At 52.0% G+C, this 27,880-nt stretch overlaps 1 protein-coding gene, 1 long non-coding RNA gene and 1 pseudogene across 22 annotated transcripts in view; 2 read left to right on the plus strand and 1 right to left on the minus strand.

Moving 5' to 3' along the window:
- The window catches only part of SRCIN1 (SRC kinase signaling inhibitor 1), a 65,464-nt gene extending 52,988 nt beyond the window's left edge, over nucleotides 1-12,476 (minus strand). For 6 of the 21 annotated variants that reach the window (XM_017645514.3, XM_073235510.1, XM_017645513.3 and 3 more), the window contains exons 1-2: nucleotides 12,171-12,475; nucleotides 1,724-1,786 (exon numbers count right to left, since the gene is read on the minus strand). In XM_017645514.3, coding sequence (XP_017501003.3) covers nucleotides 1,724-1,786; nucleotides 12,171-12,348 — 241 coding nt within the window. In that variant the 5' untranslated portion in view covers nucleotides 12,349-12,475. Of the gene's footprint in view, nucleotides 1-1,723; nucleotides 1,787-6,781; nucleotides 6,850-9,886; nucleotides 10,263-12,170 lie in introns of those variants that run through there. The other 15 variants (XR_012130734.1, XR_012130735.1, XR_012130736.1 and 12 more) reach the window with 10 other exon arrangements.
- LOC108387292 (uncharacterized) lies at nucleotides 6,731-7,961 on the plus strand. The gene is made up of 2 exons (XR_001850778.2): nucleotides 6,731-6,796; nucleotides 7,847-7,961. It is a non-coding gene; the product is annotated as an uncharacterized lncRNA (long non-coding RNA).
- Nucleotides 12,477-24,301: 11,825 nt separating the features above from the next.
- On the plus strand, nucleotides 24,302-24,889 carry LOC108387286 (small ribosomal subunit protein eS19 pseudogene; annotated as a pseudogene).
- Nucleotides 24,890-27,880: the final 2,991 nt, after the last annotated feature.

Consider the following 27,880-nt stretch of genomic DNA (forward strand, 5'->3'; position numbering starts at 1 on the left):
TTAGGAGGTATTGAAGCTCCCGCCTCTGGGAGCATTCCAGAAAAGGGTGGGTGAAAGAGGAGGGCATTCAGTAACCCCTCCCTGGTTCCCTGTCCCCAGCCTGGCCCTCCAACTGAACCTCAGCCTCTCTGATATTTGTATGGGGAAGTGGAGGTGAGGGGGTACCGTGTGACCAGGACAGGGATGGAAGGGAAGGGCTATAGTCTCAAGTCACTCCTGCCTTCTCCTGGCAGCAGTCGTGGATGGGGGAGGGAGGGGAACAGCGTTGTTGCTCTTTTAGGAAAACAGTAATTTTAATTAAGAGGCAGACAAACGAGCGCTCTGCAGATTGTCTCGGAGCAAAGTTATTAAAAAGCCATCAGGAGGCGGCAGCCACAGTGGCAAGGAGGGCTGCCTCCCCCAGCTGCCCACCCAGGTTGGGGCTGAAACATCCTTCGGGGAGCTGGAGATGGGCTGGAGGACGTGGAGCCTACAAATAGCCAATATGGGGACTTGGCAGTCCCTCTCCTGATGGGGGATGGGCAGGGGCAGCATCCAGACAGTACCTAGAGCAGAGCCTGCCCAACGCCGGGCCAGGGCAGGGGGGACAGGAAGGGAACCAGCAATCAGGTGGCCTCTGCCAAGGGTCCATCCGGCTTTGGACAAGTTGCTGCTTTTTCTGTCCTCAACAACACTGTCATTTGTATTACAGGCAAGAACCCTGAGGCTCAGAGACAGAATGTGGCTTATCCAAGGCCACACAGCTAGGAAATAGCTTAAAAGTGCATCTGAACCCAGGTCAGGCTGACTATCAAGTTCAGTGCTCCAGGCTGCTGGTGCAGGGCACACAAGTCGGAGTGGGGGTCGGGGGCTCCCAGGCTGGGCTCCCTGAGGGCCTCTGAAGGAGCTGCTGCGCCAAAAGTGCTGCCCACAGTCCCCAGGGTCACCAGGGCCTTGGTCACTGCTTGCTTGGTGGGGCACACTATGGGAGGGACACCATCAAGCCACGGGACCCTCTACAGAGACTAAAGTACAGAGTGGCTGCCAGCAGGGGGAGCAGGGGCGGATGGGCCATCGTGGGCAGAGTCACAGCCCTGGGGTGGCAGCCGGTACTCCAGTCAGCTGGCCAAGCACAGCCCCAGGCCCACAGGGGTGGCTCAGCCAACCCCCTAACCTCTGTTTGCTCACTACGTGGCAGTGAAAAAACCTCATCTGTCTTGGTCACTGTTAGGCAGTACCTGGCACGGGAGTGTTCAATAAATCTTCACTGAACAAGTGAATGAATGACTGAATAAATGAAATGAGAGCACAGGTTTGCAAGTGTCTGTCAACCACACAAAGTTGTAGTGAGGCTGGATGTGGTCCCGTCTTCTCCCATCTCCCACCCTCTGGCCATCCCTGGAACACGGGCTTCTTTGGGCAGGGCCCCTTGCCTCTGATCCCTCTCTCCAGACCATGAGTGCTCTCAGCAGAGGGCTCCAGCCTGCTCCCGCCTCCCCAGCCCAGTTACATGGAGGCTTTGCAGCCATCGCACACACGTACATGCACACGCACACTAACTCACATGCACACATGGACACATTCTCTGCCAGGCAAGGCGCCCTCCCCAGAGTCAGGTCTCTGCTGCCCCCTCCCCTGGCAAAAGGGATAGTCCCTCCCCCATTTCTGGCCATCTAAGCTGGGAGAGGCACCTGGCTAAGGAGCATTGGGACATAGGGGGAGGCCTCCCTCCTGGCTTACTAACCTGGAGACTTTAAACAGAGGGAACAGAGTCCTGGAGGCTTCCCTCCTGCTGCACGCTGGAGCCCTGGGTGAGGGACAGGAAAGGAGGAAAGTCGTGAATGAATGAATGCCCAGAGCTGGAGGAGAGGACTTGGAGAAAGGAAGGGGCTGGGGCGGGCCTCCCAAAGTGGGATGGGCCGGGGCAGGGGCCTTGGGGGTGCGGCATGGACAGAGCTAGGCAGAGCCTTAGGAAGTGTCCCTTTTGGGGTCACTGGGGGCAGGGGGGCAGGCAGTATAGAGATTGTGTGCTGGAGGACGAGCAGGGGCTATGGGGGCAGAGACACCAGTGGGAGACAGACAGGAGGACAGACAGCAGGACGACACAGAAAACATGGGGTCCCCAGAATGAGATCCCCAGGACAGACAGCCAACAAGTCAGGCCTTAGTCTCCTCCCAGAAAGGGGGCAGACTCTTTGTGGGGTGCCCACACAAGATCCCAAACGATAGACCTTGGAGGGTCTATCTGCCTCCCACAGTCAAGGTCACCCCATTCGGAAAGGTTGGTGGGTTCAGAGTTGGAGGGACCTCCCATCATTGCTCTGCTGACAAACCTCTCCCAGCCCAGGGAGCTGCTCCATCCACCCCCTAACTCTGAGGAAGGCCCTCCTCCCCTGCCTGTAACAGGACACAGAGGCATTTCACACTCAAGAGCACTCACACTCACACTGGGACAGAGGCAGTGGCAAGGGTTGGGAGGGGGTGCATGGCACCCCTGCCCTCCTGTCTTTGCACCCATCCAACCCCCAAACTGCCAGGGCAGGGCCCCTCAGCTGTCCATCATGGCTGCCTGGCTCTAGCCCTGCAGGGAAGTCCTTCTAAATGGGCTCCCTCTCCCTTATGGCACAATACCTGCCCACTGCCTTCCATCCTGGGGCATGCACAGTAAGACCCTTCCTGCTCTGGAGCCACTGTAGCCTGGACACCCTCTTGGGCACAGTCCTTACTTGGCTGGCTCAGACCCATCCATACGCACATCACGTCTGGCTGCAAGCGCTCTCAGTGGCCCCTGACAATCTCATGGTTCCAATTTTCCCTCCGATTACCCAAGACGCAGGCATCCTGGGGAGAAGCAGCTGTTGTACCCAGATGTTGGAACATTGACTGGAGGAAGAAATCAAGAATGCTCACTGATGTATCTGGTCCTGAGGGCTTCCTGGATGGGGCAGTAGGGACTGAGAGTGGGGCATGGAAGGGGCAGAAGGACAGAAGGGCACAGGGTTGGGGGCAGTGAAAACTTGTCACCACCAGCCTTAAATGGCAGCTGGGCCTGGCCCCAGACAGGCAGAGGGGAGGATCTGGGTTTTAGAAGAGACTAAAGCGTTCTCATGTATGCCCCTTCCTCCAGGAGAGCAGCCCCCCATTCACTCCTTCCTTGGACAGTGAGGATGATGAAGACAAATTACTATTTATTGAAGGTTTACAACAGGCCAGGAACTCTGCCTAAGTTACTTCATTTAATCCTGGTACCCACCCTGTGAGGAAATCACTGTTATCAGTCCCAATTTACAGATGAAGAAAATTAGTTTCAGAGAGGTTCAGTGACTTGCCAGAAACCGCACAGCAAGTGAACGTCAGGGCTGGGATACCAGCAGAGATCTGTCTAACCTGAGCTCTTGATCCCTCAGCTAAACTGCCTCCCATCCATCTTCCCTACTCTTTAGCTCCCATTCAGTGCCTTCTGGGAAGTTCTGCCTAAAATCTAGCCTCTTTCCATCCCATGCTCCAGTATAAACTATCTCTTAAGGGTAATAAATAGAAAAAAAGGTTTCATTTCAGTCTCTTTCTGCCTCATCCTAGCAGTGGCAGGCAGATTATTCTAACCCTGGGCTGCAGGTGGACCAGGACCAAGGGTGGGAGGGGAGCTGTCAGGTTAAGGAGAAGCGGGTCCAGGATTTCCTGAGCTTCACCTTTAAGTGACTTCTGGCCTTCCAGGGGGCCCCTTTTCTGCTTCATGGAAGAGGCTCCAGGCATCCCCTCAAAAGCCCCTTCTTGTTTTAACATCCAGAAATCCCTGAGCACCCAGGCTAGGAAGAGCCTTAAAAGTTGGGGGGCTGGCAAAGTGAGCATTAATGACAGTTCTCACAGCCCTCACTTTTTCTCGGAGCCTTAGCTTTCAACATAAAAGGTGACTGGGACAAGAATGGGGACTCATCCAGCCAGTCTGGCCACTGCCTGGGGGCAGAGTAGTCAGGGCACAGCCCAGGAGAGCAGGCAGAGAGGCCAGGATGTGTTTGCAAGAGCTTCACTGAGCCGTGGAATGCCTTGCCTGTGAGCTGGGATCGTTAATTCTTCCCCAATGAGGCAGATGCTGGTGCCTGGGGTGACGCCACAGATGCCCCGCTATGTCTGCAATTATCACATGCCCTGGGGGTGGGGGGAGCCAGCAGAACATACACCCCCTTCCACCTCCTGTGCTCTGCACAAACATCTCTAGCTAGGATCCCTCTGTGGGGGTCTCTAGGTCTGGGGCTTCCGGCGTACTCTCTGGTTGGGGTGGAAAAGAAGCCAGTGTGCTCAGATGAGGATGTTTGCAGAGGTGAGGAAGTCAGGCATGTAAAGATCCTTCCCAGTCTTATGTTACTCCACACTAGGACAAGCAAGCAACTGCACTAGGTGGCTGGAGCTCCCAGGAACCAGGAAAAGGTTGTGGGGGTAGAGGAGCCACCAGCTGGAAGGGCCTCGGTGGAAGAAAACACTAGACTGGATATAGTCCCTGGCTGGAATGGAGTGGGGCAAAGCTAGTTCTGCTGGGGTGGGAGGAAACAGTTTGTGATTCAGAGGGTAGCTAAGTCCTCTGGTCACTCCCTTACCCATTCTCTAGGCTGGGAGGACAGACTTAGACAAGGTATGACTTTGGAGCAAGAGGAACCATCTGTAGGTGTGTGTGTGTGTGTGCATGCGCACGCATACCAAAATTCTCTTGAGCCAAATCTCCATTTAAATGGTTTAGATGGAGTTGGGAAATATTCTTCCCCATCCCTCCCCCCACCTCAACCCCAGCCTTATGGTGATCACACAGGGGAATGGAGGAAGGTAGAACCTATGACATCTGGAAGGGACTTAAAGACTCTCTGATCCTATCCTCTCTTCTTACACCAAGGACCTTGAAGACCAGAGGGGGCAACTAACTTGCCCAAAGTCACACAGCAGCAGGGGAGACAGGCAACCTGGCCCCAGTTCAGTGCTTGCTATTTACACAGCATTTCAGTTCTCTCCTCTTTCAGATCAGTCTTCCTTCCCCCCTTGACTTTCCAGTCCCCTTCTTTTCCCTGGCAGCTATGGAGCCCTCTTCAGAATGTACCCCTGCACTTGGCCAACCACATAGCCGAAGAGGTTAAACTGGATCTATCGATCTTCTCAGGATGGTCCAAAGATCATCTCGAAGGTCAGGCCAACCAGTGCCCTGCCCCTGGGTACAACACTAGCCTTCTGGAGCTTATATACTCCTATCATTGCTGAAAAAGATATAAAAGCACCACCAGAGCTCCCCCCCTTGGAGTGGCCACCCTTCATACATCAGGAGGTTTCCTTCTTATCTAACCTCCATTCCTCCTACTGCAGTGTAGAACTGTTTCCACTCAAGCTGTTCTGTGCAAAGATAGGGGGAGGGGGAGAAGAGCAGCTTTCCCAGCCTTCAAACCCTTGTTTGCCTGCCTGCAGCAGGGCGGATGAGGGCAGGGTGTCCCGGTGCACGCATGGGGCATGAGGCATGTGGTGGGGGAGCAGCAGCCTGCGTGTGGGAGAAATAGCTCTTCTGAGAACTGTCCCTCTAACTCCTCATCCCCTGCAGAATCCAAGCACTCAGGGTTAGGGGAGGGTCTTCTCTGGATTCAGAGACATCTGTTGCCTCCCCTGCATCATTTATTGAGTGTTTATTATGTGTTAGGCACTGTGATGGACATTTTCATCTATGATTTCGTTTCATCTTGACAATAATCCCACGGTCAGGAATGCATCTGGACAGTCCCTTCCTAAGACAAATCTAACCTTGATCCCTCTTGCTGCATTTACTCTAGCCTAGTCCTTCTTGGTGGTGGACAGCATTTTTGCTCCTGTCTTAAGAAATTCTCACCATTAGTCAGTGGCCCCACTTTATCATCCCCAGGCTGCTAACCTTTACCCCAGTCTTGCTCCATGTGATGGGCATTATGGGGATGAAAGCAACTGAGGCAGGACTGGGGGCTGGGATCCAGGGCATCGGCCTGGGCCAGACATAGAGCACATGCTAGGTGGCAGGGGAGGAAGCCCTCGGGGCAGCACCCATGAGATCAGGCTGGGCTGATAGAAGTAGGGGTGGAACTGAGGGCAGCAGGTTCTCCCTCTGTGATGATCTGTGACCCCTGCAGGGAGCTGTGGTGACCAGGCAGGGCCCAGAGGGGCAATGATCTAGTTCTTGCTCAGGGACCATCTCTCAGGTCCAAGTTCCAACCCACACATACACAGAGCCCAGCGGCCTGAGCAAAAGTTGGCAAGGGCACAAGACGGCAGGACTTGCCTTGGGTTGTGTGTGGGAGCTGAGCCAGAGGAGGAACTCTTAAACCTAAGTTCCTGGCATCCAGAGGGTTCCCAGGCTCAAGGAAAGGAGGAGGAAGAGACCCAAGCTAGCCACAGTTGGGTTTCACACACCTCATGGTAGCCACAGGCAACTTGAGTGAATCCACGCACCACTTGGCTTTCCTGCTTAGACCTTTTGGAGCAGGATTGATGAGGGAAGGGACTCCCTCCACTAGAGCTGTTCCCCCACCCTGCCTCCAGCTAGGCTGGCACACAGAGGCCAGACTCCCTTCTCTAGGGAACTCTCAGGCCTCAGCTTCCGCCAGCCTGGGAGATTTGAGCAGTGAGGGCATGGGCCAATGGGCAAGGCGAGTTGGAATGGTGGGTGGGACTTTGGTCCCTGTGGGTGGCACCCTCCCCCTTCAAGCAGGCACCATTAATATATGCAAAGCATATGCAAATCACCCAGAAGAGAGAGGCATCGGAGGAATGTCAGAAGAGACCTTGAAGATGATCCAGCCCATACCTCCTCATCTCACAGGTGAGGAAAGAGGCCCACTCCGGGAAGGGACTTGCTCAAGGTCACTCGGACATCTGGGAATTGAGAAAGGATCAAAATGAAGTTTCTTTACTGGGTCCAGTGCTCCTTCCCAGACAGTCTTGTCTTTCCTACGGGGGGTGGGGTGGGCTTATGAGATGGCAAAGGGCACAGAGGATGGATGAGGCTCCGGGCAGCCCTATAGGGGCACGGAGATGGGGCCAAGATGCCCCTCAGACCCTCCTTCCCACCTCTGAGCCTGTGAGGGGAACAGTGGACAAGGACAGCGGTGACGTCTGGGACAGTGGGCAACCAGAGGGGTGGAGGGACCGGGGGCTGGAGGCATTGGTTTCCGGCATCAAGCAACAGTAGAAGGCAGCAGGAGAACTGGAGCATCTGAAGCCCAATGTCAGGGCAAGGTGCCCACTGTGCTGAGGGGAGGAGGATGGCGTCCTCTCACACACACACACATGCACACACACACGCACATAGATCTCTAAGTGCTCAGCAGCCCCCTTCTGCCTGGACTCTGATGACTCTGGCACCTGACAGACCATAATAGTCAATCCAGGAGGGCCCCTTCCAAGGCTGCCGCTGCCCCCCCCAACCCCAACTTGGCTTCTCAACCTTCCAGACAGTCCTAGAAAGCAGGACTAATGCTGGAGAAAGGAAGACGGACATATGGAAAGGGGTAGATAGAGAAAAGGAGAGACTGAGGGCCAGAAAAAGGGTACCAAGAGAATAAACTGGGGCAGATAGAGGGGCTGTAGGAGCAGTGGAGTAGAGAGGGGAAGGCCCCCAGCCTCTGGAACTGAAGAACAAAGCTGGGTAGCGGGCATAGGAGCCCCACTGAGGCCAAGGCTGGCTGCCAGAGGTTGGGGACTATGCCCTTGCCCCTCTGCCTACTCCCCAGCCCCACCCCCAGCTGCCAGGAAATCAGTCCTCCCTCCTCTGCCTCCCTCCGCGTCCTTCACTCGCTCCCTCCCTCCCTCCCTCAGGGCAGGCAAGCGCAGCTTCCTGGCCAAATCCAAAGCCTTCATCTCTGCTTTTCAGAACTGGGAATGAAAGAAGGGGAAGCGAATGCAGCCCTCAAACCCGCTGACGGCCAGATTTTTATTATCTTTGCTCGAATGGGCCCTAGGAAGGCAACAAGGGATTCTTCAAAGAGCATCTGAGTGGTTCACTGAAGCTTGCACCTGCACCGGCCCTCCCACGGCAGGCAGCCAGGGCTTGGAGGACACAACCTGTCCCCCACATCCCACCAAGCCCAAAGGCCAGATCCAAGGGTGCCAGGAGCCTCACCCTCAGCTCTCTGTGCCTAGACAGGGCCACTGAGTCAGGCAGCCAGACTCAAAGGCCAGACCCAGGCCCTCTGAGCCTCTGAGGATAGTTTATGTCCCTCTCTGAGCCTTGAGGACACAAATGAAGGAAGAAATCAGATCTCCTTGCCAGGGCTCGGAGGAGATGAGTGCTTGGGATTCCTCGAAAGAGATGCTTTTATGACAAAGCCTAGGTCCTTCCCCTGAACTCTCTGCCTGCCCCACACCCACAGGCCCCTTCAATTGCTCCTGACTCCCTTTCGCAGGACCCCTCCCAACCACAGCTGCCCCTCCATTTCCAAGCCCCAGGCCCACTACTCAAGATGACCCTCGAACCTCAAAACACAGCTAACTCACTTGAAATCCTCAACCCCCAAACCCTTCTTTCCACAAGACCTAACCTGAGCTGGAGCTAGGGCTAAAACAGACCTGGTGCTTCAAAGGACCCAGCCCCTTCCCTCCTAAGCTTGAGTTTTGTCAGCAAAAGTTAATGTTGACACTGGGCAGACAGCAGCCATACAACCCCCATCCTCCAGCTCTGACCGCACGGCACTGTTGAGATCCTTGCCCGCAGCCAAAGAAGGAATCAATGGTTCTAATTAAACCATTTTTCCCGGGTGGATCCTTGGCCAGAGAGAGAGAAGGAGAGAGAGCATCTGAGACCCTACGTCCCAGCACCCACCCTGGGATACCCTGCTCCTCTTTAAGAAACCTGCAGCCCAGCAGGAATCAGGCCATGAAGACCCCAGACCCCCGCATTAGGCAAGGAGGCAAGCAGAAGGTCTAGGATGGGGGCAGGTGACCTGATAGCTCATTCCCAGCCCCCTCTCCACTCAGCACTGCCTGAGGACCACAGTTGCTTCTTCCAGATCCTCAGAGCACATGGGGGACCTGCATCTCCATCCCAGCCCTGAGGCTCATCACTGAGAACTGGCCATCATGGTAAGGGCGGAAGAAGCGGGGCTGGGAGTGAGAGGGAGGGGGCACTGGACAAAGACACTCTTGTCCCTAAGGCTGGGTGGCAGGAAGCCAGGGCAAAGCCTTTGCACTCACTGCCAATGGTGCCTGGGTGCCAGGCAGTCTGGATGGAGGCAGGGATCTTATTCTTGGGGCCCCCTCCCCTTATGCCAATAGCCTTCACCCCCATCCCTTTTCTACACTGGGCCACCAGCTAAGTCTCTACCCCAACAACTCTCAGCTTGCCTGGAGCCCTCTGTGTAAATGCTGGGCCCTGACACTTGCCCACAGTGGTCCCAACACCTACCAGAACAAGCAAAAACCCTCATGCATAAGCCAAAACTGTCCCCCACAAACATACACCTGCACAACCATGCCAGAAACCACCACCATCCCAGCTGCCACCAGTGATGGCAGAGCCTCACATTTTCACAGTGACAGTATCAAATGCATCACCGATTCTTTAAGAGCAGCAAGAGGGGCAGGGAAGGGAATGAGAGAAACTGAGGCACAGAGGCAGACATCAGAGCAGTTGGCCCAAGGTCACCCAGACCAGAATATCCAAACCCCAGGCCAAGGAACACTCAGACCCACAAGTCTGGTCAGCTGCCTCCCACTCCCTGCCCTCATCTGTTTCGCATTCACCCAAAACAACAGTAGCTCCAACAGTCTCCTGAAAGGCTTCAGCCAGGAATCCTCCACTCAGGGAACCCACATCCCTTAAAGCTGGGGGCTGCAGGACCTTCTGGTTCCACAGTATTTGGGGGAAGGGAAAGACAGTCTGGGATCTCCTTGCACAATCCTAGTTCCTGCTCACCTGGCTCCCCGCGGCACCCGGGGTCCCTTGGTCCAGCCTCCTCCCTGGCAGATCGGGAGCTGCCCTCGGCTGTCCTCTCCCACCAGGCCAGGGCAAAGCGCCGGAGGCACTGCCAGGGCTGCATGGGGAGGGGTCGGGCTGTTGGGGCCTCGCACTAGCAGCCGCACACACCCCACCGGGCCCTGCCAGCCCTGCCAGCCGAGCTGCGGAGGCACCCGGCCGGCCCCCTCTGCTTTCACCAGCATCCTGCTGCCCCCACCGACAGGACTTGGAGCTGGCCCGGGAGTTTCTGACGTAGCAGAGGGGTGCGTGGGAGGGGAGGGGGGGCCATTGCGCGTCCCCTTCCCAGCCCCGCCTTCTGTCCCTCAGCCGCCAACGGTCCCTATCTTCTCTCTCACCCTAAATGCTCTCCCCAGCTGAGGGCGCCCTCCCTGCCCTGTGGCCTCTGCAAGGGGAGGGCTTAAGATCAAATAGCCCCTCCCCCAGCCCTTCCCTCTTTTGGCCCCTCCCTCTGTAGTGGAGCGGGGAGCCGGTCCCCAGTTTCTGCAACTGCTGCCTAGGTTCTGAGGTCTCCAGGGCTCGGGCCTCGAGGTGAAGGGGGAGCGAGGATACAGGCTTGTATCCTGGCAACACAGTCAACCCCAGAATGCCCTCATCCCCTTCCTTCCTGAGTGGCGCAAAGCTCCTGCCACCAAGCGGGTGCACCCCATTCTGGGACCTGGGGAAAAGGGAGCCTTTGATGCGCCCCCCACCTCTCCGTCCCCTTCACCTCCCCCTTCATCTTCTAACTCTACCTCTAATGGACCGCTCCCCTCCCCCATTTTCCTCACCATCCACCCCCTTCCTCTTCTCACCCCCTCCTCCCTCCACCCTTACCCTTTTAAATTGTAACCCCCGGTGCCCCTCGCCCGGGCGTCGCCAGGCCCTCCGCACCCGGTCCCCAGCTTTGCGGAGCCCTGACCCGCTCTGGTCCCAGCACTCCTTCGCCCGGGTCGTCCTCCCTAGCCCGGTGCGCCGCGGTCCCCCGCCCCCCACACACCTGCGCCCGGAGCATCCCTAGCCCCGCCGGCCGCCGCCTCCCCAGCCCGGCCGCCGCCCCCGCCCCCGGCCGAGGGGAAAACACACAAAGAAAACAGAAATACCTTCCACTTAAGCATGGAGGCACATTAGGGAGGAGAGAGACAGGGACATGCCTTGGGACGGAGCGTTCCCCATCGGGCGGGGGCTCGGGGGGCGGGGGCCCCGGGCCGGCCTGCCTGGCGCTCGCCCTCTCGCCGCCTCGCGGGCTCGTCGTTCGGCCCCAGCCCCGGGGCGCGGTGCCAGGCGGGCGGGCCGGGGGCGCGGACCCCGCCGGGGTGGACCAGCTGGGAGGGCGCCGGCCGCCGGGCGTGTGAGAGCGCGCGCGCGCGCGGGCGTGTCACCGAGTGTGCGAGAGCGAGTGTGTGTGTGTGTGTGTGTGTGTGTGTGTGTGTGACCGTGAGCGCGCGCGCGCTGGCGCGGGTGTGTCACTGCTGGCGGGAGCGCGCGCGGCGCGGGAGCGCGCGTGTGGCCGGAAAGTACAAAGGGCCGCCGGGGGCGGCGGGGGGCGGGGAGGGAAGGGGCGCCGCGCTTCGATCCCCTAGCGGCTCGGCTAGATTCCCTCGGCGCGCGGCCGGGACGGGGGAGCGGGGCGCGCTCACTCTGCCCTCCCCACTCCACCTGCTTCTCTCCCCGCAGCCATTCGCGCCCCGGCAGAGACAAATACCTCAGGCCCGGGACCGGCCTTAGGGGTAGGTCCTGCAGGGAAGGGTGGGGGACTTCTAGGTCTCCAAGCCGCCGCGCGGCTTGGGATGGAGAAGCAGTAGGGGAGGAACCGGACAGGGAGAAAAGGCGCCAGGACTGGAGGGCCCCCCTTCAGCCAAGGTGACCTCCGAAGGCCACAGCGGCCCTATGCAGGGGGAGTCTGGACGCTCCTCTGCTTCTGCCCCGACCCCCTCTTCCCCTCCCTCCTCCTCCTTGGTAGCCGCTCTGCTGGGGGCACCCACTCCCCAGGCGCCCCCTGCTGGGCTGTCTTCTTGCCCCCAGCTCTGGCTGCGGCCCCTCCTGCAGGCGTCTGCTAGAACTGCAGGGGCCCGAGCTCGGAGTGAAGGGAGTCTGCTCATCCCGTCAAGTAAGACCCTAAAGGAGGCGCTGCAGCTCCTGCCCCTTCTCACACCTCGCTTGGCTATTATTCCACTGCCACTTTCCCGCGACCTGCAGAGAGCCGGCTCTGCCCCACCCCCGCCTTAATCCCACCTTGGCCTACCTGATGGCTCCACAAACTTCTCCAACTCCAGCTGGCACCGACTCCGACCCCTCTTCCTGTTCTGGTTGCTTTCTTCCTCTCTCCCTCCGGTTCTCTGTCCCGTCCCTTCTCTCCCAAGCATCTCTTGAGGAGGAGAAGGTGAGCTGAGTCCCCTGCCCCTTGTATTTACTCCCAGCATTCCCAAAACCAGTTAAGATGACAAGAAAGGGTCACGGTACATCTCTTCCATATAGGCCGTCGGCAGAGTGGCAGGCAAGCAGAGAGGCAAGAGAGGAGACCCCACCCCAAGTGGCCCGAATGACAAACCGGTTTCCCCACTTCCTGGTCTACCCAGTTGCAGCCCTAATCTAGGCTCTCCCACTTTTCTGCCCGCCCCCAGGCCTGCTCCTGAGCCAGCCACATGCCTGGCTAGGGACAAGACTCAGATGCCCCTGAAAGATTAATCTCCAGTTGCAGTAATTTAGGTGATAGGGCCAGTGCAGGAGGAGGGGGCCCTTCCCGGATCCAGCCAGACAGCTCAGGAGGGCAGCCAAAAGCCATGCGTTGGACACACCTCTGGGCACACGACCCCAGCAGTCAGCACCCTGACTTTTCCCCTCCTGAGCCAGCTGCCTCTTCCTCTGCCAACTGGACAGTGCCCATCTTTTGGCCTCTGAGCGTGCAGTGGGCACGCATCCAGCTCCCTGCCTGGCTGCCTGCCCAGGATGGGCATGGGAGGTGGCAAGCCCTGTGTAGAGGAGGAGTTGGGGGGAGGGGTGGCTTCCCCTTTGCTGCATGGATGCATCCCAAGCCTCTCAGAGTCCAGAGGCTGGGGATTTGCGTTGCCATCCCTCCATTCAGGCCCCCCATACAACTGCACAGGACTGTGCCCTTTGCCTCTCCCTCAGTATCCTCCATGACACAAGTTCTCTCCCATCCCCCACTGCATACCCACCTAAAGAGAAGAGAATCAGCAGGGCCTTTACCCATATTCTCGAATTTAACCCAGCAACCCTGCAGAAAAAGGTGTTTTCAGCACCATTTCAGAGACAGAGTTGAGTCTCAGAGAAGATTAGCCTCCTGCCCAATCTAAAAGTAGCAAGCTTAAATTCAAACTCAGTTCTGCCTGACTCCGCAGCTCCCAGCCTCTCTTCTGTCACCACCACCATCTCCTAACCCTGTGGGCTGCCAGAAGCAGGGACCCACCTCTGGCACATGTCATGACCATATAGTGGCTGCAAGAGAGCTGGGCTCAGGAATGTGGCTGACGGTTAAGACCTGCAGTCATGTCAAGATTAAGGAACTGGGCATTCCCCTGGATGACAGTTGAAAAGATACTTGTTCCATTACATAGAGATTTTTCTGCTGTTAAACTAGATGCCAGAAAGATGCCAGGAAGCCACTCTGGGACCTGGATGGGGAGAGACTCTGTGAATCAGCCCCCAAAGATTGGTAACAGTTTAAAGGTGTTAACAGGGCAATGCATCCATCTTTTCCCAACCTATGGCAACCTCCAGCACCATGAGGGACACCCCCCCCATAGTGGGGTGCTTAAATCAGATTCAAATAATATTTTGTATTTGTGCAGCCATTTTTTTAAAGACGAAGCCTTAAGATTCTTGATCATCTGCATAGCTGTGAGCTCATTTGACCTGTCTCTCAACTACTTAGTCAATACCCATCAAACCCAGGACAGCTGGGTCCCATGGAGTAAAGCAAAGAGAAGGGATACAGCTCCTGAACGGGAATAAAGACCCTTAAAGCCCCAAGTTGAGCCAGGGATGGTCTGTCGCCTTCATGCCTCACTGAGCCCACCTGATCCTCTGCCCACCCCCTGAGAGCAGATAGGAGCCTCCTCCCGCTCCCATCAGATCTCAAAAGCAGGGTCTCCGGGAGCAGGGGGGAGGCTGGGGAAGCCATCTCCACTGATCAGGGTTAGAGCAACACAGGTATTATTCCTCCAGCCTAGAGATGAGAATTGCTCCTGTAAGCTGGCATGGTGCCCAGGCACAACCACTGTGCCAGCTGCCTACCTGAAATGCCTCAGGTGCCATCCCTCCCCAACTCTCACTCCTCCACAGGTAACTTCCCTCTGGCCCTCCTCCCTACATCTTGGGCATGGCTTTCTGCTGGGGGTGGGGGGCAGCTGGCATGTTTGAAGGATTGGAACAGCAGATCTTAACCACACACCTTACCCTTCCCAAACGTTCCACCCAGCCTCCTGGCCTGTCCCTGGGAGCCTGCAGGCGGGAGGTTATGGGGGAGCCCTAGAGGTGAGAATTCTCAGCCTCACCTCTCTTTCATTAAGGTGCAGCCCAGAAGAGGGCAGGAAGAGGGAGATGGGGTCTGGGGGCTAGGAGGACAGAGTGGAGCCTCTTGGGGGAGGCACAGGGAAAAAAGGGACATGGAAATTATGGCCAGGACAGCCAAACTGCTTCAGACACCCTGGAGTGCGCCACCCCAGATCCTCGAGAATGTCCCCTGCCAGTGGGGCTATTGTCTAGCCAAGGCATTTCAGGAGCTCCCTTTGGACCATCCACACACCACCAAGGCAGTGAGGGGACGGGGGTCTGACCCTGTTCTAGAGCGGGTTACCAGGAGAAGTGACATGGCATCTGGGGCAGAAGCTGGTCAGGGTGGGGCAGCTAAGGAGGAGGGTCCCCCTCTGCTACACACCTGCATCCCTCTGACCACAGCTGAGCCTCCCAGAGCCCCTGAATGTCTCCTCTTGCATTCCTGGCTCTCCCATTCCTCCTCCCATCCCATAAATGGCAGTACATTTCGAAAGACCCTCCCTCCTTCCTTGTGATTCCCCCCTCTGCTGCTTGTTATTGTAATGAATGCTAATGATGTTCAATAATTGATGTCTCATTAGCACATCAAACCCACTTTCTGAAGAATGGAGAGAGAATGTGGGAGGAACGTTTCTCTGGGGTCCTGACTGTCACCAGCTCTTCCTGGTGCTTCCAGCAGGGAGGAACCCAAGTATAGGGACTTGCAGGGAGAAGCCTAGATGTGCCCCGCTGACTGGGAATTTTCTGAGCACAGGGCTGTCTTCCCTATGAGATGGCAAGCAAGGGTCATATGTCTCCCATCGGTCTGGGAGCACAGAGTCCCCTCATTCACCAGGGCTTCCCCTCAGGGCAGGACAGTGGTTCTTAAACTGGAGTGAGAATCAGAACCACCCAGAGGGCTTTTTAAAACAGGGCCCCAACCCGGAAGCCTCAGATTCCTTGTGTGAGTAGAGCATGGGGATTCACCCTGCTAAGTCTAGTGAGGCTGGTCAGGGAACACACTCAGAGCCACCGGGACACAGCCTGTCCTGCTTTCCCAGTTTAGGGCTTTGCCTGCTAATGCAGCTTGGCTGGCGCACAGGGAGCATCCGAGAGAACGTGGAGGCACAGACTCCTCTACTGTCCTTTCCTCAAATCACCACAAAGGCCCGTCTCTACCTCATAAGCACCCTGGCAACTCCTTTCTCCTTTCTTGACCTTTGATACTGAGGGACAGAGATGACCAGAACTGGGTCTCTTGGACCCCAGCTGTGTGCCACCACACTCGCTGGATGTTAGAGATGCTGTGGGTCTCCTCTCCTGGAAGGAGGATGGAATAAAGGTGAGGGACAGGCTTCCCAGCACCCCACCTCACTTTGGAATGACGTTCCTGGGCCTAAGTGGGGAGAAGGGCTAATGGATATAGTCTATGAACATGCATGCAGGTCCTCACCTCCTTCCCTTCTCTCAAAATTGCTTTGGTGAGTGAACTGCTGCCTTGGGGAGGGGTGGGGGAGTGGGGGAGAGAAGGCTAGAGCAGGAATGTTAAGGTGGAAGGGGAGCAGAGAGGAAGGTAGACGGAAGTGGCATGAAGAGAAAACGAGAGGTGGACAGAAGCAGAGGAGGGGAGACTAGAGAAAGGAGAGGTGGAAGGGAGAGAGTGAGGGGGTGTGGAAGGCCCAGGAGAGGGGGACCAGAGCAGCGAGGAGGAGGAGGAAGATAAAGGCAGTCTGCATCCTTGAGAGGACATATTGTGAGCCACTGCAGCCCAGGTGGACCACAAGCCCAACACCTGCAGAACCACACCCAGCTTGGCTTTGAGGCCCTAGATTTCACCATCTGATCTATATGCTATGGTGAAAAAGAGAAAGATACCCTCCCCCGATACTCTAGCCAGCAGCCTTCCCAGGACTGCCTGCCAGCTTTATAAGCCTATAGCTTATAGGGAAATGGGGCAGGTATCATCCTGACCTGTTTTACCCATACTAGCACCTGGTAACAATCACCTGTTTAATAATGAAAGGAGATGGAACCTTTATGCATTGTTGGTGGGAATATAAAATGGTTCAGCAACAATGGGAAACAGTTTGGCAGTTCTTTAAAAAGTTAAACATAGAATTGCCATATAACACAATAGCCTCAGTGTCCTTCAGTGGATTAATGGATAAACAATTTGCAAATATCCATAAAAAGGAACTAAGTACTAATACATACTCCAACATGGGTGAACCTCGAAAACATGCCAAGTGAAAGAAGCCAGACAAAAGGTCACATATTGTATGCTTCCATTTTTGTGACATGTTCAGAATGGGTAAGTCATAGAGATTTCCCTGGGGGAGGGAAAGTGGGGAGCAACTGCTTAGCAGGCATGAGGTTTCCTTTTGGGGGGATGAAAATGTTTTGGAACTAGTAAAGGCAGTGGGTGCACAGCATGGTGAATGCACCAAAAGGCACCGAGCTGCTCACTTTGATATATGAATTTCACCTCAATTTTTGGAAGTAGGCATTTTCCAGGGAGCTCATTAAATTGACCCATCTGCAGATTTCAAAGTCTATCTTCTTTGGAAATGCAAGCTTGTGCCCACATGAGTCCAGATCTTTCCCTATGCCCTGGGCACTAGGCATCTGCTCTGAGACTCAGAAATGCTTGCAGGACACCAGGATACTGTTTCCTGGACCCAGACAGCATTCCTGAAGCCTCCTCCTCTGCCTGGCTCCCACCCCAAGAAAGAGGCTCCCTTTCAGGTTCCTGCTTCTCAAGCAGGCAGCAGACGCAGGATGGCATGATTGGGGGCTGAGGAACTCAGCTTCCCATCTTCAGCTAACACCATGCCATCTGCCCCAGCGGCACACCCACCCCTCTCTGAGCTTCTTGCTCCAAACATAGCTTTCAAAAGTCCTCTGGTTTTCTTTCCCACAGATTATTTTAAGCATTCCCTAAGTGGGCCCCCTGCTCTCTGGAATCTCTCACTCCCCCGAGTCCCCTCTCATTGTTAGTCCCTGGCCTGGCTGGTTTGGGTGCAGGGAGGGGTTCCAGGACAAATCAGACACCTCTTCTCTCCCTGCTGCTCTAAAGCCCCACTAGATTCTTACACTCAAAGACCTTCAATGACTGCTCCCTACAGCAGGGCATTGTATCCTGGAGGGAACCTTAACTGTTTGAGGTCCTGGCAAAAGTCTTTGCACCCTTTCCCTAGACAAATGAACATACATGCCCATCCACAGGACTCTGTGGGCCTCCACAGGAAATCTGTGGGCCTCCCTGATGTCTGCAATCCCCTCAAGGACCCCTAGGGCAGGACTTCTCAAAGTGTGGTCCACGGACCAGTGCTGATCACTATTTTACAAGATGAGTACAGAAATAGAGATTACGTATTGATGAACCTTTACAGGGATTTTACTTGCCACAACATCCAAGCACATGATCATTTTTATTGTAGTTTACAAAAATACAGATTCACAATCAATTGGAAAGTGAACTAAAAAGTTTTTTTAAAGGTCCTCTAGAGAGTTTGAGAAGCACTACCCTGAGGATCCATTCCTCAGTGAAGAACAGCTGACCTACTCAGTAAATTCCCTAGCCTGGCCTTAAAGGCCCTCCAATGTCCTGCTGCCTAGTCTTTCCAGCCCTGTCTCTGGCATCATCTGGCACCACACACACACACACACACACACACACACACAACCTATGCGCTCAGTATCTTCCCTTTGCACTACATGCCTTTGCATGTAGTTCTCCACACAGGGTGTCCTTTCTTTCCTCTGCACCTGTTGACACATGACTCCACTTCCAGGCCCAGCTCACATTCCATTTCCTCAATGAAGCCTTCCCAAGCTCCCCCCGACCCTCCTCACACACACACATTCCACCTGGAATCTCCTCTCCCCTGGGCTTTCATAACCCCCACTTTGCTTCATTCGTGCCCATCTGCCTCCTCCTCACAGGGTAGAGCTCTGCTCCTCCTGGTCCCTTATCTTCTCTACCTGGCAGAGGGTCCATGCCACGTGGGTTCTCAGCATTCCGCTGTCCTGATTCTCCCGGACTCTCCTGTGGCAGCCCCACCTCTTCCAGGCTGGGCTTTTTGAGCTCTGAGCTCCGTCCCAAGATAGAACCCAGGCCTTCATACCACGCCTTGCCTTGCCGTCTCAGCAATAACCACTGGTGTATGACTGGGGCCCCAAATCAGTGACATACATGATATTAAGGATTGGAAAAAAATTAATTGGACTTACCTTTTGAATAGGAAGTCTAATTTGTACATGATACAAAATTCAAATGGTACAAAACGGAATATAGTGGAAAATCAAGTTCCCTACCACTGCCTCTGTCCCCAGCCACCCAGGTCTAGCATCAGAAGCAAATATGATTCCCAGGTTCTTTGGCCTTTCAGAGCTAGCCAGCATGTTCCTGAGCATTTCTTTGGGTTCCCTTACTCTCACAGGACGCAATGATACACACTCAACCATGTGACCTGGAGATTGTTCCGCATCAGCACATATAAAGGTGCCCCACTGATGGATATTTAGGCTGTGTCCAGTGCAGGAGATATCCTGGTAGTTAACTACTTTATTTCACACAGTGTGAGCATACATGTGGAAACAATTCCTAGAAGTGGAATAGCTGGATAAAGGGTGCATGCATAATAAGTGTTGTAAATATGAGCCACTATTTTTGTTCTTGCCCTGATTTGCAGATCCACAGCAACCAATCTTTCTCAATTTGCTGCTTCCTTCTCTAGCTGTGGGTCAGCTGGGGAAACAGAGAAGAAATGCATCCCCCTACACCCACAACACACACACCCTGCAGAATTCAAAGTTGGTCGAGGGACCTGAAAGCAGGGGAAAACCAGCTTCATCGGAGTTAGAAAAATGCCACAGGGATCCTGCCCACCTTGAGAAATAGAGAAGGACGGGGAGTCTAGCCTGAAAAGGAAGAAACTAAAATAATGACCACCTCATGTGTGAAGGAGACCAGCCAGAATGCCCAAGGCGTTGCCTATCAGTAAGAGAAACTGAAATTAGCTCTGAGCATGAGCCTCTGCCAGTGCAGGAAGAATGATACGACTGGCACTGTATGACTGCAGGTGCCTCCCCACTCACAGGCCATTAAGCCAGGATTAAGGGTGGAGGACCTGCCAGGCCTGCTGGGAGGCAGAGCTGGAGCAGGTGACCACTTAAGCTGCCAAGTGAGGGCACGGCCTAATCAAGGCAAAAGGCTGAGAACCGGATCAGTAAGGCTGGGTTCGAAACTTTCTGGTCTTCAAAGCAGTCCCGCAATCAAGCCGCTGAGGAGGCCAGGTGAGGATTATGAGTAGTCCATTTTGCCAATGAGAAACCAAAGCGCAGATAAGTTAAGAAACTTGCCCAAGGCTTCACAGGTAAGTAAGAACTTGAAGTGAAGCCTTCAGCACCCAAGTCCAGTGAAATGGCCTCCACTGCCTTGCCTCCTGGGGCTGGAAGCCTCCCCAAGAGAGGACCCAGGCCTCTGCCCTTGGTTCCCCTGCCACTTCCCCCCGGCCCTCTGCACCCAACTCCAGACCACCCTCCCCACCAACACCCCAACCACACAACCCCAGAGCAGGGCGGGGCCTCCTGGGAGGGGCTGCAAATCCCTCTCCTGTCTAACAACTGAACTGAGGGAGGAAGGAGGCAGGAACAGGTCCCAAACTCCCATCTCACTTGTCCTTGCCCGTCACAATCTCAGACTCTCTCGTGATAGCAAAGTAGGCCAGCTTGGAATATGTCACGGATATTTTCAACATCCCCATCTGTACTATAGTTTTGCACGTAGCCAAGTGAGGTGGAGCCAAAACCTTCTTGACAGATGAGGGGTACACCTGTTACCTCCACGGCTCAGAGCCCAGATGGGGGCTGGGGACATGCACAGGGGACCCTGGAAGGCACTGGGCAAGTGTCCAGCAGCCTGGACAGGGCAGAACAGGAGACCAGCCATGTCTGCCCTCTACCCAGAGGAGCGGGAGCAGAACAGCTGCGACCTATGGACACCATCCCGCTGCCCCCGTGAGCAGTGTGCCTGGCTAGCCTCGAGGCAGAGCACTGAGGCTGTCTTGCAGGGGAAGGGGTCTGGAAAAGCTCTCTGGGAGAGGTGACCGACATCCGAGTTGGGCCTTGAAAGGGGAGCAAGACTTTGCTGGTGGAGAAGGTGGGGGAGGGTGTTCCTAGGCAAAGAGTGCACTGCAGCCACTGTGGCCAGGTTAGAGGGCTTACCAAGGAGCAGTAGCAAGAGAGACTGGGCTGGGGTGGCTAGCACTGGAGAAGGAGCTAGCTGTTAATAGTGAACGCCCACCTGAGAAGCCTGGGGTGTGCCTCGCAAGTGCCCACAGAGGCTTTTAAGTGGCATGATTCAGAAAGAACAGGTAGCTTTGGGCAGAGAGGGGCAAGGGTGCAGGGGGTGAGTGGGAGGTCTCTGAGCTGCCAGCCAGCCAGACTGTGTTCTTCTCCAGTTTGCTGGCAGGTGCACCTCTCCTGCTTGGGGAGGGGAGACCAACATGAGAAATTAATTCCTTGCAGAGGTATTGGAGATTTGCCAGTTTACAGAGCCAAGGTTGGGGTGGGGAGAGCATTTCAAGAGATTCTCCTGGAAAGATTGGTAGAAGAGACACCTGGGCACTGTGTTTATTAAGCACTTACTATGGGCACTTTTTTTTTTGCAACATTGCCTGCCCAATCCTTAAAAGCCTGGGAGGCAGGGATGTTTTGCCCATTTTTGTTGATATGGAAACTGAAGTTTAAGTTGCAGTAGTAAAGAAATAAAAGGATGTCTAAGACCCTTCCCTAAGGTGCCACAGCTTAAAAGTGGGATTTGATTTCAGGTCTTTCTGCCCCCAAAACCCATCCCCTTCATCTCTCATCACCTCTCAGAGAAGAGCCAAGACTCCCTTCCAAATGATTAGGCCCCAACACTCACCAGTCTCAGTGTCTCCACCCTCGATCAGATCTCCAGGGTCCCACGGCAATCCCATGGGATAGTCACTCTCAGATGAGCAAACTGAGGCTCAGAGAAGTTAAGTGACTTGCCCAAAGTCACAGAGCTACATCGTGGGGAGGGGGTAAGGGCACAGAAGTTCTCAGTCATCATATAGGTTGGTCATCACAGGGCGTCAGTACAGCATGGAGGATCTAGCCGATGGATGATTCTGTAATATCTTCCTATGTTAACAGATAGTAACTGCAATGAGTGGAAGTGAAGATTTAATAATATGGATAATTGTCAAGCCACTCTGTTGTATACTTGAAACCAATATAAGATTGTATATTAACTATACTTCAATTTAAAAAAAAAGGTAAATAGTGGCAGAGGTGAGCTGCAGACCCAGGTTCCCTCTCCTACCTAATCATTCAGCTTTATTCCTCCCTAACCACTCAGCTGCTTTGTTCCCCAGTTTCCTCATCTGCTAAATGGGCCTAGGAGGATTAGTAAAAGAATGCACAGATAAAAGCCACTTGGCACAGGGCCTAACATGAATTCAGCATTCAATATTTACTGAACACCTACCAGGAGCAGGGTCCTCTTCTAGACGTTGGAAGCAGCAGGAACCAGAAAGCAGCCCCTACTTTCCCAAACCAGATATGAGAGCTGAGAGGAGAATGGGCCATAGGCACAGAGAAAGTTCTCCATAATTGTTCCCACTAAGTCCTACCTCCTGGCTGTGGGAGCCTGGGCAAGTCACCCCTGGTGTTCTCTGCTCCTGGATCTAGAAAAAGGGAAGAACACAGAGTAGAGATGCTCTGCACAGAGTAGCTTGCCATGTATTAAGTCATTGCCAGCTTCCCAGGAGAGCAGCCCTGCTCCAAGCCCTGTGAGACCAGTACCACATCTGCCCAAGGCTGCACCAATGGCCTGGGGTGGCCAAGGACAGGCACCTTTGCTTCCTGCTCCCTCTCTTCTCAGGACCTACAGCCTCTGTTCTCTGTTCTGTTGCAGACTGACAGCTGGCCGGACTCCAGTCCAGGTCCAGTGCTGAATATGATGTAAGATTCTTGGATGTTGTAAGAGCCTGGCGTTCAGGGAATGCCCTCGAGGCCCTGATGCAGCCCTGAGGAGCTACTCACCTTCAAGGGGTGGGACAGATTCAGCTTGTTGAGTGGGGTGGGCTTCTGGTCAAAACCAGAGACCTTCTCTCATAGAGGGATAGGGAAATCAGAGTCTAGCACTAGGAATACACAATTATCATTGTTGAGGCCATTTCTAAGCACTTAGAGTATTATTTAATTTAACTTAATCCTCCTTGTGTATAAAATCCCATTTCAGAGTTGATAAAACTGAGGCTTGCCCAAGGAATCCAAAGCCCCCTGCTCTTCTGTACCTTTGGGCTGCTGGCCAGGCTCAGCCCTGCAGTGCCTGGGCTGTGCGCTGGGTCTGGACTCCAATCCCCAAGTGTAAACAGAGGTTCAGGAACGACCCAAGAACTGGGAAGAGAGTCTGACACCTCCCCTGAGCCACTGCTTCTCTTGTCACCCCTTCTCGGGGCAGCCCCCACTCTACCTCACCCCCAGCCTCAGGGTCAGGAGGCGTGGTCAGTGTTGGGATAGGGTCAGGTCCTTCCTAACTCCCTGATGCTGGTTCCAAACCATCACTCTGTTATTTTCTTGCAAAAGCCCCTGTTCCATCCCATGGTGCCCCCCTCTCCCCATCATTAGTGTTGTATACTGACCTCCCAGCACTGCCCCTCATCTGTTGAAGCCTTTGGCATGCCAGTTCCTAGTGCAGCCTGGGTAACTCTAAAGTCCCAGCCTCTCCCTTCCACAGCCTTCCCATCTAACCACTTTCTCCTCCGCCCACACCCTTGCTCCCAACCTGGGCGCTCTTGCCACCTGCAAGCTCTCACATTTTCCTTTCTGGACTCACCCTCTGCTCCTTCTGTTCAACTATTCCTCAGACAACTATTCTCCATCCCCCTACCAAACGGCCCTGAGCTCTTCCCCATCTGTCAGCTCCCTTCTGTCTTCATTCTCTTCTTCCCTTTCTCAGCCCAGAGTCTTTGCTTAATCCAATCATCTTAACTCCCTGCCCTCTGTCTTTTGGGGTTACACTTGCCTGGCAAAACCCTAACAGTGACTTTCAATTCAAGGAAGCTACCTTAGCACATATACTTACCACTCCATCCTCAAAAATCCCTTTGAAATGACAGAGAAAATATCTACTAGAGTTTTAAAGCAGATTAGATTATACTGATGGCAAAACCCAATAGAGAAGAGGAATTCATAATCCCATAAAGGGAGCCACTAAAAGTGTGAATTTTCCTAAAAGGACCCAAGATGTCCTGCTAATAAGGTTAGGAACAGGCCAAAGGATGTCACTCTCATCACCCTTATTCAACATTGCACTGGAGGTTTTAGCCATGTGCTAAGGCGAGGGGCAAAGGGCATCCAGAATTTAAAGGGAGAAGAAAAACTGTCTTTATTCTAAGATGGCATGGATTTCTATGTAGGAAATCAGAGGGAATCTAAAAAATAGCCATTAGAATTAATAGATGTGCTTGGTGAGATTGTAAGATATAAGATCAATATATAAAATCAATTCTATTTCTATATACTAGCAAGGAAAAACTGGAAATTGAAATTTAAAAATATAATTCCCTGTATAGCCACATCAAAAATAGTAGAGATAAGTCTGACAAAGGACATGCAAGACCTATACACTGAAAACCGCAAAACACTGCTTGGAGAAATTAGGGACCTCAGTAAATGAGGAGTTATACCATCCTCATGGATGAGAAGACTCAATGCTATTAAGATGTCGATTCTCCTCAAATTGGTTTATAAATTCAACACGCTCCCAGTCAAATTCCCAACAACCATTTTTTGTAGAAATGGACAAGCTGACTGGAAAATTCTTATGGAAATGCAACAGACATAGAATAGCCAAAACAGCTTTCAGAAAGAAGGGGTAAAACAAGTTGGAGGGTCCTTTCCCCTGGTTGGCAGCACAGACGCTGCAGGATGTCTGGAGTTACTGTAAAAGACATGGACCAGCAGGAGCTCATCAGAGCTCTGGCAGCCTTCCTCAGAAAGTCCAGGAAGCTGAAGTCCGAGAGGCGGCACACCATCATGCTGCCCAAGCAGAAGGTGCTTGCTCCCTGTGATGAGAACTGGATCTACACATGACCTTCTTCCACAGTGGGGCACCTGTACCTCCCAGGCTGTACTAGGTTGGCTCCATGACCAAGACCTAGGAGGGATGTCAGAGAAATAGCATCCTGCCTAGCCATTCAAAGGCTCCAAGAGCATGGCTCACCTGGCCCTTCAGTCCCTGAAGGGGCTGCAAATGGCGAACAAGGATGGAGTAGTCCACAATGTGGCCCACTGGGGGTCAGAAATGGACATCCCAGGGACAGAGATCTGAATAGAACTGTTAGACAGATAGCAGCTGCCAACAAGAGGCATTGGAATACATTCTGGGTAAATGAGAATGCTTCACTTGTAAAACTTAGCCAACATATCTGACTACACTGATGGACAGTGACAGCAATGGGGCATGGGGGGAAATTCGATAATATGGGCGAATGTAGTAACCACATTGTTTTCATGTGAAACCTTCATAAGAGTGTATATCAATAATACATTAATAAAAAAAAACTTAGCCAACAAACAAAACCAAAGTGGGAGGACTTAACCTACCTGACGTCAAGATTATTAGAAAGCTACAGTGATCAAGATAGTGTCCTCTTGGCATCAAGATAGCCAAATAGACCAAAGGAAGAGAATAGAAAGTCTATTTGGGCAATTGATTTTCAACAAAAATGCAAAGACAGTCTAGCGGAAAAAGAATGGTCTTTCAACAAACGTCCTGGAACAAATGGATATCCATATTCAAAATAAAATACTTCACACCATATGCAAAAACTAACTCAAAGTGGATCCTAAACCTAAACATAAGCCTAAAAGTATAAAATTTCTAGGGGGAAATCTTTATGACCTTGGGTTAAACAAAAATTTCTTAGATAACAGTGCCATAAAAGAAAAAATTGAAAAAACATACTTCATCAAAATTAAGGATTTCTGCTATTTGAAAGACACTGTTAAAGAAATTAAATGACAAGCCACAGACTAGGAGAATATTTGCAAAGCATATATGTGATAAAGGACTTTTATCAGGAATAAATAAAGAAATCTCAAAACTCAATAATAAGAAAACAACTCAATTTTTTTAAACGGGCAAAAGATTTGAATACACGTGTCAACAAAGAAGATATGCAGATGACAAATAAGCATAGGGGAAGATGCTTGTTATCTGTCATCAGGAAAACATGAATTAAAACCACAATGAAATATCGCTATTAGAATAGCTTTTAGCTAATTTTTGAAGTCACAATACAAGTGTCAGTGAGAATGTGGAACAAATAGAACTCTCATACACTGCTGGTGGAAATGGAAAATGTATGGAAATCAGTTGCCAGTGTCTTAAATGTTAAACAGACACCTACCCTATGATGAGCAATTCCACTCAAAAGTTATTTACCCAAGAAATAAAAAGATACAACCATACAAAGATTTGTATGTAAATGTTCATAGCAGCTTAATTTGTAATAGCCAAGAACTGGAAACTCAAATAGCCATCAACAAGGGAATGAATAAACAAATTATAATATATCCATACAATGAAATCTACTCAGCAATAAAAAAGAAATGAACTATTTGATATATACAACATAGATGAATCTCAAGATGATTATGCTAAGTGAAAGAAGGCAGACAAAAAAAGAGTATATACTGTATGATTCCATATATAAATATATTCACAAATTGCAAACTGATCTGTAGTGACAGATAACACATCATTGGTTGCCTAGAGGTGAGGAGAGAGGGGAGAGAGGGGCGGGAGCAAGAGATTAAAGGAACTTTTTTGGGTGATGGCTGTGTTTATTATCTTGACTTAGTGATGGTTTCAAGGGTGTACTCATATGTGAAAACATCAAATTGTACATTTAAATATGTGTAGTTTATTGTATTGTCAATTATTCCTCAAAGCTGTAAAAAAATTAAAAGCAATAATAAAATAAAATGAGTTAATCTGAAAAAAAGAAATGAGATATACGTATTGGAAAAAAGAGCAAAATATCACTACATGCAGATTATACTATTACCTACTTAGAAAAATCAAAGATTCAGCCGAGGCCTTGTAGATCTTATCAGCAAGTTCAGTTAAATGGTTAAGTTGAATAAAATATATAGAAAAATCAATAGCTTTCTTTTTTTACCAACAAAACCAATTTTAAAATGTTAGAAAAAATGATTTTATTCATAACAGAAATTAAAGCTATGAAATACATAGAATAGATTTTATCAGGGACATACAAAAAGACCTGAATAAATGGAGAAGTATATGCTTCCAAAATGGAAGAAAGCTTTGGTAAAGCTATCCATTCTCTCCAAATTGTTCTGTAAATCCAGTGCAACTCCAGTTTAAGATGCCAGGGGAATTCTTTAGCTGAAACTAGAAAAGATAATTCTAAAAGTCATCTGGAAGAGTAAATGAGTACCAAGAGGAAAAAAAATGTTTAAAAAAATTAGGCTAATGGTCTGGGTGGGAATTGCTTGCTTTGCCACTACTTGAAATATACCATAAAACAGTCGGTACTACACTAAGAATAGGATTTGTCTCCACACAGTAGGCACTTTACAAATATTTGTAGAATGACCAAGCAATTGAACAAACAGATCAACAGAATAGTCCAGAAGCAGTCTCAAAAACATTTTCCATATAGTGAATATTGTGATGTAAAGGTTTATCATGTATTTCTATTAAGTATATCCTTGATGTTCATGAGCATCTCAAAATCAACATGACCCAAATTGACCTAAACATCTTTCTCCCCTTCCCTATTCATGCTTCTCTTCCCCCTTCAGAGTTCCACACAATCACCCAAAAGGGAAAAATGGTAACCCTGGATCCCTTTCTTTCCCCTCTCTCATCCACTTTTACCTTCTTGTTGGTTTGTGGCCTTCCTCTCCCCCTTCGCAAGACGCTGGGTTCTTGCAGGTGTGGATGTGGTCTGGATGTTGTCCTGTGTCCTCTGGTCTCTATTTTAGGAAGAGTTTTCTTTGTTATATTTTCATAGCTCTATGTGTTTTTGGGAGGAGATTTCCACTGCTCTACTCACGCCGCCATCCTGGCTCCGCCCCTACTTTTACCTTCTAAGATACCTCTCGGTCTGTACCTCTCACCACATAGGAACTTAGTACATGAAAAAACAGTATTAGAAACCAGCAGGGTAAGCAGACAGTGCTGGCTATCTATCTAAGGAAAAGAAATACTGAAGTTAAATCTGTACATAAAAATAAATTCTAGATGAATTAAATATCTAAGTTATAAAGAGAGAAACTATAAAGCAATCAGAAAGAAGTATACATGGATGCTTTTTATAACTTAGGAATGGGAAAGACATGAAAGTCATACAACACAAAGAAAAATAGCAACAGACTGATTACAGTGAA

This window comes from Manis javanica, chromosome 4 (genome assembly GCF_040802235.1).
Source record: "Manis javanica isolate MJ-LG chromosome 4, MJ_LKY, whole genome shotgun sequence".
In the NCBI taxonomy this organism is placed as follows: domain Eukaryota; kingdom Metazoa; phylum Chordata; class Mammalia; order Pholidota; family Manidae; genus Manis; species Manis javanica.